Source organism: Fusarium sambucinum, chromosome I (assembly GCF_050947815.1).
Source record: "Fusarium sambucinum isolate potato_lamoka chromosome I, whole genome shotgun sequence".
NCBI classification, from domain to species: domain Eukaryota; kingdom Fungi; phylum Ascomycota; class Sordariomycetes; order Hypocreales; family Nectriaceae; genus Fusarium; species Fusarium sambucinum.
The window spans coordinates 12042373-12054149 of record NC_139294.1 but is presented as its reverse complement, the minus strand read 5'-3'; the positions used below and the strand labels follow the sequence as shown (position 1 = coordinate 12054149).

At 48.5% G+C, this 11777-nt stretch overlaps 4 protein-coding genes across 4 annotated transcripts; 2 read left to right on the top strand and 2 right to left on the bottom strand.

The window, feature by feature from the left end:
• Nucleotides 1-617: 617 nt before the first annotated feature.
• On the bottom strand, nt 618-2131 carry FSST1_006663 (uncharacterized protein; the record flags this gene model as incomplete). Its single annotated transcript, XM_083233053.1, has 4 exons — nt 618-727; nt 789-1346; nt 1399-1875; nt 2113-2131. The coding sequence occupies 4 exons, from the start codon at nt 2129-2131 to the stop codon at nt 618-620; spliced, it is 1164 nt and encodes a 387-aa protein (XP_083090093.1).
• A 575-nt stretch (nt 2132-2706) lies between these two features.
• Nucleotides 2707-5301, top strand: FSST1_006662 (glycoside hydrolase superfamily; the record flags this gene model as incomplete). Its single annotated transcript, XM_083233052.1, has 1 exon — nt 2707-5301. One exon carries the CDS (start codon nt 2707-2709, stop codon nt 5299-5301), a length of 2595 nt encoding a protein of 864 aa, XP_083090092.1.
• A 931-nt stretch (nt 5302-6232) lies between these two features.
• FSST1_006661 (uncharacterized protein) lies at nt 6233-8389 on the top strand (the record flags this gene model as incomplete). Its single annotated transcript, XM_083233051.1, has 2 exons — nt 6233-6450; nt 6520-8389. The coding sequence occupies 2 exons, from the start codon at nt 6233-6235 to the stop codon at nt 8387-8389; spliced, it is 2088 nt and encodes a 695-aa protein (XP_083090091.1).
• A 1799-nt stretch (nt 8390-10188) lies between these two features.
• Nucleotides 10189-11586, bottom strand: FSST1_006660 (FAD-binding oxidoreductase; the record flags this gene model as incomplete). Its single annotated transcript, XM_083233050.1, has 1 exon — nt 10189-11586. The coding sequence occupies one exon, from the start codon at nt 11584-11586 to the stop codon at nt 10189-10191; it is 1398 nt and encodes a 465-aa protein (XP_083090090.1).
• Nucleotides 11587-11777: the final 191 nt, after the last annotated feature.

The following is an 11777-nucleotide window of genomic DNA, read 5'->3' as shown; positions in this document are numbered from 1 at the left end:
TAGGATGTGTCTTGAAGATGGCTTAAGGATATTTCCAATTGACAAAAAGCTTTGGTACTTGACAGTCTGGGCTGATCTTCCTAAGCATAACTTTTGGAACAAGGCACTCTTGGATACTTATAGGTTTAAGTTGATGAAGACACAACCTGTTTCGTCCAGGTTGTGGGACAATCCCCGTGGGGAGCCATGAGGCATGGGGGTTCTCCAGAGGCTAGACCGAAAAGGTCACACGGAAATTCAAACCTTCGGGCCCAGAACCCAGGAATCCTTGTGCGGTCGAACCATCCATGACGGTACCGAGCAAAAGGCTACACGACGATCCTTCGGGGACTGCCGGGCTAGTGAGTTCTAAACTTCTCCGGATACAACTTCGCATCTATTATATAGCTTACTGTATTGCATTTGGAAAATAGGTTGAGGTTACAAGCAAAAGTAACCCGATTTTATATCAAGCATTAACTGTAATTTAATAGATATATACTCAGTCATAGCAGATATCTCTGGCGTCTACAATCTCCCTCCCATCTAACCCGGGCGGTCCATTATGAAGTAGGGAATCCAGCGCAGCGGTGTTAACCTATTTAGTGAACAGTCAAAACCTCGAGCTTATCATGCATTTACAACTCTATATGAGTCGTCGGGTATTTACTCACGTGTCTAGGTCTGAAGTCACTCACGCGATTAATACCAAGAAGCCTTAAAGCAGTGGCCGTCTCTTCGGCAAGAACTACGAGACTGAGTCAGTACAGAATTCATATACTCTAGTGACGTGAAATGAGATGACATACTCTGCAGAGATCGATGGACACCCTTTTCTCCGCCGCCGGCTGGGCCATAAAGCGCAGCGCGACCAAGGCCGACACCTTTCGCGCCCAGAGCAAGGGCTTTGACCACATCCGTGCCTCTCTTCACGCCTCCGTCTATTAATACATCTAACTGACTAAGAACTTGAGGACAGAACTTCCTGATCTCTAGTAGTACTTGAATGGGATGGGGGGCTGTATCAAGGGCCCTGCCACCGTGATTCGAAAGAATGATGCCTTTGACAATGGAGAACTTGGTAGCCGCAAAGGCATCCTCATGAGTTTGAATGCCCTTGAGCACTATAGGCAGATCGGTATGCCCGCTTAGCCATCGGAGAGTCTTTTCCCAGGCGAGAGCAGATTCTATACCCCAGACCTGTGGAGGCGACTCCCCCGCGACCTCTCTAGCCTTGTACCGCTCATCGGCCTCTCTTTTCCAGGGATTGGGGCGTCGAGGGCGAGTACGACGAATTTTATCTGTGGGATTGTCCTGATATAAGCTAGCGTCCTTTCTGTAGCCTTGATATCCTTCAGGACGTAAAGCTGCCAAGCAAAAACAGCACCTGGACCGGCGCGTACTATGTCTGCCACGGACATGGATGCATTCTTGCCGATGATCTGAAGAGCGTTGAAACTGGAGCATGCAGAGGCGATGCCCCCCTCGCCTTGAGGATGTGCGAGTATAGCCAGGCCGCCGGGCTGATAAAGATGGGTAAACCAACGCTGTTTCTGATGAAAGAAGTCGAGAGGGAGCAGTGTGTGCAGTCAACAAAGACTTTCGGCCGGAGAATGATAGACTTGAAAATGTTCACGTGGGCCACTTTCGTGATCTCATCATCAGTGCCGGATGCATAGTACGAGATAGCCTTGGGATTTAAACGTTTTAGTGCTAACTGCTCCATCTCGGCAATGCTCAATACCGATGCCATATCAAGAGTCGTAACGTCAGAGATTGGCTCAGCATGCATGTCATCGCTAGATATGGGCTCGAGCTTGCCCAAGAATTGCTCGGGGGTCAGATATTCGTCGAGAAGCTCAGTCGGGTGAACATCTTGGTAGACAAGCGTGGCGTCTGTACCAGCATGTTGGAGAATGACAGCCCGTCCACCTGGATGTCTACCCAGAAATTCGGTGGCCTAGCACGAGAAGTACCAGCGAAATGGAACACCAGCAGGAAGTATGCATGCATTCAACGTGCATTGTAAACGTTACCATGAATCGCGATGTAGTAATTAGATCTAGATCGATGGCGTTGCAGCAGTATCATTGGCTTCGTGGCGCTCAACATGTCTGTTATTAGTTCACTTACGTTCTGATAATGCGATCATCTTTTTTGTACAGGAAGTTCCTTCTGGTGTAGTATTTGCAATCTCGATGGGCGCTATCTCTATGCTCAATGCCTAACCCCTGGGATTCTTTCTGTGTGGCCCCTGGGATCTACCCCGCCCTCGGTAATACCGAGTCCCGTGCTAGTGTTCCGAAGTCCGGGGATAAACTGTCGATTCCTTCCGCCGGCGTTGCAAAATGCCGTGCTGATTTTGGTCAAGAAAGTCTACAACCCCACTGGGATAATATGACGCGGGAATTCTGAATGCCCGTATCAACCTAGCACGCACTAAAAGCAGATTTACCTTTTAGATCTCATGGCCTCAGAACTGGATTTCTGCGGTGAATTGCTCCACCACTACCATGATTTCCTTTGGTTCAATTGTAGCACGAGGAGTATTGTGCGGAGAATACTGGTCTCTTGTTCCGAGTAACGGCCCCCCGCTTGTCTGCAACCCTGGAGTTTTACAGGTATTTAATCTAATATATAGACGTGACGCTCACCCTCCATTCTTTACCGTCTACCTATCACATACTCCTTGCAAGCACCCTGTCATATCGGGGCCAATCCTCCACCATGGTACACAGAATTAACATTGATCAAGGCTGGGAAGTCAAGCAGTCCAGTTCTCTAGAGAATGGTTCAGCTACATCCTACCTGCCTGTCGCCCAATTTCCTACAGTCGCGCACATCGATCTTCTCCATCACAAGCTCATACCGGATCCCTACGTCGACATTAACGAGCTAAAATGCCTCTGGGTTAATGATGCAGACTGGACCTACCGCACTCAAAGTATCAGCCCTGTCAATCTTGCATCCACCGAGCGAGCAGTCTTGGTATTCGAAGGCCTCGATACAGTGGTCGACGTGTATCTCAATGATACCCACGTCCTGTTCAGCAATAACATGCATATTTCGCATCGAGTCGATGTAACAGAGGCTCTTCGGAATAGAAATGAAACCTCAGTCCTTGAGCTCAGGTTTCGGAACGCCCCAGCGTATGCTCGCTCAGAGCGTGACCGAATAGGCTATAAGCGAAATGCTACTGGTCGCGCTGTCAATTACGGCGGCTCTGAGCGTCTCTTTTTGAGAAAAGCACAATACCAATGGGGCTGGGATTGGGGACCCGCCATCAACACCTGCGGACCCTGGAAACCCATATACCTAGAGATATACGAGTCGCGGGTTAGCGATCTCTGGGTTACCCAGGATGTCGCTGCTGATCTCTCGTCGGTGGCAATCTCTGTGAAGGGAGAGGTCGAGAACGCACAGGACTTTGGCAAGATACTCGTCCAATTGACTGATCCCGATAAAAAAGCTCCTGTGGTCAAGAAGGAATTTACGATATCCTCCACCGGTTCATTCGAAGGCAATATCAGCTTAGGCAAGCCAAAATTATGGTACCCATTCACATACGGAAAGCAAGACCTGTACCTTGTCGAAGCCATCGTCCCCGGGCACACCAGAAGCCAGAACCTCGGCGTTCGTCGCTTACGTCTCCTTCAACACCCTTTGAAATCTCAACCAGGAACCTCATTTGTCTTTGAGATTAATAATGTCCGTATTTTCTGTGGCGGATCCTGCTGGATTCCAGCCGACTTTATGCTCCCACGTGTCACAGCGGAACGATATGAGAAATGGTTGACCCTGGCCAAGAGTGGCAACCAATCCATGATTCGTGTCTGGGGTGGTGGTATCGTTGAGAGCGATACCTTCTTCGACATCTGCGACCGAGAGGGAATCCTTGTTTGGCAAGACTTTCTATTCGCGTGTGGAAACTACCCTGCGTCGCCCGATTTTATTGCTAATGTAAAGGCCGAAGCAGAGCAGCAGGTCAAGCGCGTCGGGCACCACCCTTCGCTTGCCGTTTGGTGTGGTAATAATGAGGACTATATGTGTGCAGACGAGGATCGATGCTGGGACATCGATTGGAGTGACACCACTGGTCCATGGGATAAGACAACATTCCCGGCTCGTGAGATCTATGAGCGCACACTCCCTGCCGTTATCGCCTCATCTGGTACCGAAGTGCCATACTGGATCAGCTCACCTTACGGTGGTGAGAGCGCCAATGACACTACCGTAGGCGATACACATTGCTGGGATGTATGGCACGGAAAGATGTCGCCATACCAAGACTACAAGGCTTATACATCCCGGTTCATTTCCGAGTTTGGCTTCGAGTCAGCCCCTAGCTTGAGTACCCTGCACCGGGCTATCACATCTCGCAGTGAGCGTCACGCGCAGTCGCGAACTTTCGATGTTCACGACAAAGGTCCTGGCCACCAGAGACGCTATCCCATGTATATGGGAGAAAACTATCGTTTCCGGATGAACCCCCTCAGCGAATTTGTGTACTGCACCCAGTTTCTCCAGGCAGAGGCAATGGCCTATGCCTACAACTGCTGGCGCCGCGAGTTTAGGGGTCCTGGTGAGGAGAATTGCGCCGGCGTCTTGGTCTGGCAGCTCAACGACATCTGGCCCGGGGTAAGCTGGGCGTTGGTTGACGTGGATTTGAACCCCAAGCCTGCATTCTACATCACAAAGCGTGCCTTGGAAAAGACCGTGGTGGGTATGGAGCGTGTCGTCACAGCGACACCCCCTTACATCGTCACAGGCTACCTGCCTGAGAAGGCTAAGGTCGATGTCTGGGCTGTAAACGGCGAGCTTGACGACAGAACAGTGGTTCTAGAGTTAAAAGCATTTGATATCCAGAGCGGCAAGGCTGTGGAGCTGTCGAATGTGCAGACCAAGCAAGAGTATACCCTCAAGGCAAATCGAACGACAGAGTTGCTGGCGGGAATAGATATTCCGGTTTATAATGATACAGTTGTGGTTTCCTACCTGGATGACCCTGCATCGGGTGAGAGGCTGGCTCGATGGGTCAGCTGGCCTGAGCCTCTCAAGTATCTGCAGATGTCTCCTGAACTGAAGGTCACTGCTAAAGTGGTGGATGGTGGCTCTGCTGTCATTCTTAGCGCGAACACACCAGCGAAGGGAGTTGTGCTGCACAGTTCAAGCGAGGCAGATGAAAATGTAGTATTCGACAATAACTTTGTCGACCTCGTGCCATTCGAAGAGGTCAAAATTGGAGTGACTGGCTTGAAAGAGGGAAGCGTTGAGACTAGGTTCCTCTATGACTGGGAACTGGATCCGGGATTTCAGTTGTAGATTCATAGTGTAGAGGACAATGGGGAATTTAGACTTCTGAAGTACAGGGGCTTAGACCCTGAGAATTATAAAACCAAAGTTACAAGTCAAGGTTGGTTGACGGTGCCGACGGTTTCATTAGATGTGCATGCCAAATTAGAACGTTCCCTGGAAGAGGCACGAAATGATGCTAATGCCGCCATTGGCTCTGCACCATCTGAGTTGAATCATGCTCCGGAAGATAGCGATAGAAGTAATCACGAAACACAACAAGGTCTTCAAAGAGTAGGGATGATTTCGATCGCGAGTTCGGAAATGTAATACGCGACATCGAAAACGAGCGGCATGACGTGAAGCGCACTCAGAACAGTATCAAAGACGTCAGATGGTCGTTCGATCGTGTGAACCACGAGATCGATGATGCCCCGTGGTACAGCTGTGGAGGTTTTTAAAAAAATTAATACAGCATAAAAAGTTAGAGAAGCCTAGAATTCACAGTGTGAATAAGATATTCCTCTATAAGCTTATAAATAGCTTTTTTAAAAATCTAAAAAAACATCTGGTAGATCTTTTTTGTATTATAAAGCTTATTCCCAAGTTTTAAACTAATAGGTATTTTTCTTTGATTTTAGAGATCTATTTTAGCTTAAGGTGAAAACACTAAGAAATTTCAAGTGTTGCATTCGCATGTCTGTGGCATTCGCTTATCATGTACGTTACCAGTACTAATCAATCCTTAGTTCTAGATCAAAATTACACGTGACATAACCGTGAGGATCATAACACGTACCGGTACTAATTAGGAACTAACCGCGGTTTAAAGAAACATCTTACAACCCCACAAAACCATCAGCTTGTTCCAGCTCATCACTTCCCCACCACCCTTCTAAGCCTCCACGTATACATGAGACCTTCCATGCCGTCTCATTGAGGCGAAGAGCTCCGATCAATCATGTTCCACATGTTTTCCGGCCAACTCCCAATAGAACCCACACCAACGGCTTCCAACACGCAACGGCCAGCGCGCAAAATCAACAGGTCATGTTCTGAATGCACTCGGCGAAAGGTGAAATGTGATAGCGGCCATCCTTGTGCAAGCTGTCAATATTACCGAATCCCTCAAGACTGCGTTTATAGACAGAGAAGCATGCGCCAAACTACAAGCAAAAGGTAAGCTTAAGTCCCATCCCGCCACCTTTCGGCTACAGTCTGTTATCAAGTTTGCTGATAGTTGGGAAGTGCCCTAGAAAAGGCCACAGGTACATTACGTCGCCAAGCTAAAGTCCTGGAACTTCTCTTTCCCAACTACTCCCTGAATGAATTGACCGGAAAGAATCGAGCAGGGCTCCTCGACCTCCTGTCTATCGTCCCTGACCAGTGTGAGCCGGTTGAGTTGCAAGCGGGTCAGTCACTCACTGTCACGTCTTCAACCCTCTCCGGGGAACTAGAAGAAGCCCATGAACAATCATCTGAAGAGTTTGATGGTGAGGAGTCTGGTCAAGAGAGGCATTGGAACGAGCCGGCACAGAACCTGACGACCATTGCAGCCAGCGATGATATCAATGCCATCAGCTTGGCAGGTGACAAGCATCGCCGCTCCTACCTGGGTATCACGTCCGTAAGCGCCGTTCTCAAAGCGCTTTTCCGGTTATGCCCAGCGGCCAAGGACTACACTGTCGAACAGTCCAAGAAGTGGCCCGAGATTCAACATGAAGAGTTACCTTCCTTTCTACCAAATCCGGCTTATAACGTCATGTCTACCACTGCTCCCAACTTGTTAAGAGAGCAGCGCTACATCGCGTTCTATTTTGAACACATTCACGCCATAACTCCCTTGTTACATGAAGACTATTTCAGGACCACATTCGCTGCTGGTACCCGCCAGACTCCATCATGGCTTGGTCTACGCAATATGGTTCTGGTGCTAGGTTCCATTGCTTCTGGAAGCGACACAGCCCACATCCAGTATTACAGTCAAGCTCGACAATTTCTTGATTTCGATTCCCTTGCGTCCGGCAATCTCGAAACTCTGCAATCCCTCTGTCTCTTGGGTGGATACTATCTCCATTATCGAAATTCCCCCAACATGGCCTATGCGGTTTTAGGCGCTGCTCAACGCTTGGCTATAGCCCTGGGCCTGCATCGAGAGTCTGCACCTCGTGTCGATCATCAAGATCCCGAAGTAGATCAATACCGGTCAATCCAACTCGAGATCCGACGGCGGACATGGTGGAGTCTCTACTGCCTTGATACATGGGCCAGCATGACATTTGGTCGACCAATATGTGGACGATGGGATACGAGCACTATGAACACCATGTTGCCCACTGCCTTGGATGCCGAAGACTGTGCTGCAGCCTCTCTCAAAGCAAGCGTTCAGTTCTGTCATATAGGCAATCGTCTCCAGCACCGGTTTGCACAGTCTACCCGAATCAACATCCAGGAAGCCCAAACTCTAGACCGCGAGCTACAAGACTGGTACAGTTTCCTACCTCCAATCATTAAGGACACAAATAGTAAGCCGCCACGAGTCACTGTTGCGCGAGAATTTCTGCGCAACAGATACTACAATGTTCGGCTTATATTGTCTCGATGTTTCCTGTTGTACATGGCATCTGAAGACACGAAAAAACATCCTCCGGGCCAGTTTGAGTTACAAATGGCTGAGATGTGCCGCGGTATTGCAACTGAAGCCATCGAAGCTATTGCGCTCCACTGGGTCCCCAACCGGATTCAAGTATGGAACTCTGCCTGGTATCTGTTCCAGGCGTGCACTGTGCCGCTTCTCTCTCTCGCTATGGGAGTCCCGTCAAACCTCGACAGCATCGAATCGGATCCTCTTGAGGCCTGCCATACGAACTTGAATAAAGCACTGGAGATTTTTGCAGATATGAAGCCGTGGATGCGAACTTCCGATCGTGCTCCAGACATCGTGGCAGTCTTGTTTCAGGCTGTGTCTGAAGACGCTAAGGGTATCAGACGGACGCCCGCCGTGACTGATGGGGTTTCGCATCTGTTCGGATGGGTGGACGAGCAGTTGATGGATATAGACTGGGGCGCGCTTCTTTTGGATAAAAGTATATCACAGAATTCGTTTTGGCAGCTTTGATATGTCTTTATGCGCAGCTATTTGACCTGTTATTTGTAAAGAATATCTTTTAGTTGAATAATATTCTTCCATACCGCAGGGTAAGCCGGCAGTAGTAAATCGTATAGTGATCAATAGTTACTTTATAATTGTTCATTACCGAGGATAGTAACGAAGGAGCATGTGACTTTCTGTGTGTTTGATTCAGTTGTTGCAGGTAAGGTTTGATCGCTTTTACCTAAGCTGGTGCTTGTCCGTCTTCTTTCTTACAGATAGTATTTCTCTAACTCGTCAAATATCTCGTCTTGTAATAAATACATGCAGGGTCAGGGAGCTGCTAACAGAGATCTAAGGCGTGATGTTTTCCTTGATGCAGGTTGCCTCCGAACGCTATGAAGAACGCCAATAAGATTTGACACGACTGTGATGTCAAAGTCTGGTGTCGAAATAGCTTGAAGCAGTAGGACGCCATTACTGTATGATGTAGGCAGTTCGAATTCAAAGCCATGATGGTGGTAGATAGCTAATATCGAACCTTCGCTATCATCACCTCGACATCTCCGCTGCAGATCCACCAGTTCATAGCGGAGTGGCTCATTCTTAATCTGGTTAACCTACACTTCCACATCTATAGCATCTCGGCCAATGCAACTCTCTTGAATAGTAAAAGACGTCCCGCAGCCGCCAGTGGTGAGCAGAAATCGGACATTATCTCACATGTCATAACCGCTCGGTTTTCGAAGAAGGTATAGCTCTATCTTATATTCCTCCGAATCCATCGGAAACATGTCGACCTGTTCCGAATATTACTTGGAAATATCATATTTTTCTTTGAGGAACGAAGAGAGGAACGAACGAAGTGACGAAAGGTCTTATGCTGTTGCCCCTGAACTTAAACGCTTCGCTCTGATTGGTGCAACTATTCGCGCTTCCTGATTAGCCCAAAACCTCTCATCTCTCATCTTTTTTGTGCGATTACTTTGACTTAATTGGCCTCTTTAGCTCGCTTCGTCATTGGTTGTCCTTAATTTCTGACCTCTGTTCCTACCCTGCAGTTTCGGCAAGACCCTTGATTTGTATTCTTCCAATGGAACTATCCCTTTCTCTATAGTCTACATGTGTCTATGTGGTCCCTCTATTTTGTGATTTAGTCACGATAACGCACATCCGATCCGTTGATGTGGGCGACGTAAATGACTGGATCACGATCCCTACTGCGGAAGCGTGCCGTCACGTCGTTGAATGGGGCTGCCGTCCTCGAGGACTGTTGTAGTATATCTTCCAAGTAAAAAAGAGGACAGCTCGATTCTCGGGTAAGATTTGCCCATGTCTTGAACAAAACGACGTAAGAAGCTCTCGAATCTCTCTTTTCCCTCTCATCTTCCGTACGTTTCATTTGTTGTCTTTCTTTGCTTACCGTCCAATACGCTCATGGCCGGATAGAAGGTGCACTGACGCCCTCCACCTAACTGGGACAAACTTAAGGCGATATGGAGCTATTGCAGACACAGACTGATTTCAACCCTGCTGATATTAGACTTGAAAAGTGGCTACGATATGACAGTCACCGTGAATGGGTCCAGTTGGTCTTAGTTCATCAAATCCACTTTTCTTTCGTGGACACGAAGATCAACCCTGACGCTTCCAGCCATCATAGTTCATCCGGAGTCAGGCCATCACTTTAATGTAGTCTGGTGGTTGTCTTATGTGCAGCCCTTCTCCTTGACGACCTTCTCCGATACATCAAAGGATCCCCACAAGGGCTGCCAGTGATATCTTTGCAGTAAGTTAATATAACTATATTACCTTTTAAGTATATGTTAATTAACAGGGAAATTCTTATTAAACCGGAATATGTTCTTTGGGTCCCATTTCTTCTTAGCAGCAACTAATCGTTCATACTTCTCTGGTTTGCCAAAAAGACCACGAACCCACTCTGGCCCAAGATCAATACTGAAATTAGAGTACCCGTTGCGTAAACACCCTTCTGTTACTTCGTCGGCTGTTTCATTAACCCAAGATATGTGCTCTTTATCACCAGACGAAGACTTCCATTGGGCAACAACTTCATAGAACCCAAGGGCGCCCTCGCGGGAGAACGCGCAGGAGTCTTCCTCAAAATCCTCCGCAATTGCTCCTCCAGCAAAGAACCACAGCTCTTGAACATGTCCATCAGGTGCCCGCTCAGCAGCTTCAATCATCCTGTCGATCATTTGTTCGGTCAAGTCGGAAAAGTAAGTCCCTCTTGTGATTACCCTCAGACCATATGGGGCCATGGCATCGAGGAAGCTATTGGCTTCTACCCATGGCTTCATATGTTTCTCAACTACAGCCGGCTTACCCAGAGCAGCGACATCTCGTACAACACCTTCGAATTCAGCCTCTTGACCAGAAAAAACGCAGACCATGAGCAGGCCAGGGGCTCCGTGAAGCTCCTCAGGAATATTAGGAGCATGTGGTAGTGCTGCCAAGGCCGGGATGACCTGTAGCTCTCGAGGAGCGGATTTCATAAAGCCACTCATCTTCAAGAGAACTTGTTTGGTTTCAACAATATCAAATATGAGAGTTGCGAGGCCAACCTCGGCAGGAAACTTGTGAGCACGATACTCAAAAGTCGTTACCACGCCGAAATTACCGCCGCCGCCTCGAAGTGCCCAGAACAAGTCTGGGTTCTCCTCCTTGTCAGCTCTCACAAATTGGCCGTCGGCCGTGACGAGTTCGCAAGCGAGAAGATTATCGACAGTAGCCCCAAAGCGTCTCATATTCACTCCCACACCACCACCCAGTGTCAAGCCAGCAATGCCGGTGTGGCTGACAGTGCCCGCAGGGACGACAACGCCGTGCTGCGCACAGGCCGCATCTAAATCTTTTAGACAGGCCCCAGCAGCAGCGCGGACAACCTGGGTATTGACGTCAACTGAAATTTGTTTCCATTGACTCATATCCACGACAAGCTGGTCATGGGGCATGGCAGACGCGTCTGGTCCGTGCCCGCCGCCACGGATCGCAACGGGAATATTGTTGGTAAAGGCGTGACGCAACAGGGCTTGTAGGTCGGCCACATCAGCTGGCCGGACGATCAGTGCAGGAAGCCAATCATCCTTGCCCATATTGAAAATGAGACGTGCATCTTTGTAGCCGGGATCGCCTACCCGGTACTTGTGCCCGCGAAACTCAATCGGCGCCAACGCAAGAGGTGAAACTGAAAGTGCTGACATGATGATGGATATGATATCTGAATAATGATGGAGTTCGGATGTAAGGTGGCAGAGTTAGATTAATGTAAAACAAAAGAGTAGATAGGTGCAAAGACAAGATAAAAGATGTTCTTAAGTAGTTTATTAGTGTCGCTAGCCAGCGTGTATAATCCCTGAGCTTTGCGGAATATCTTGGCGGTATAGATTTACCT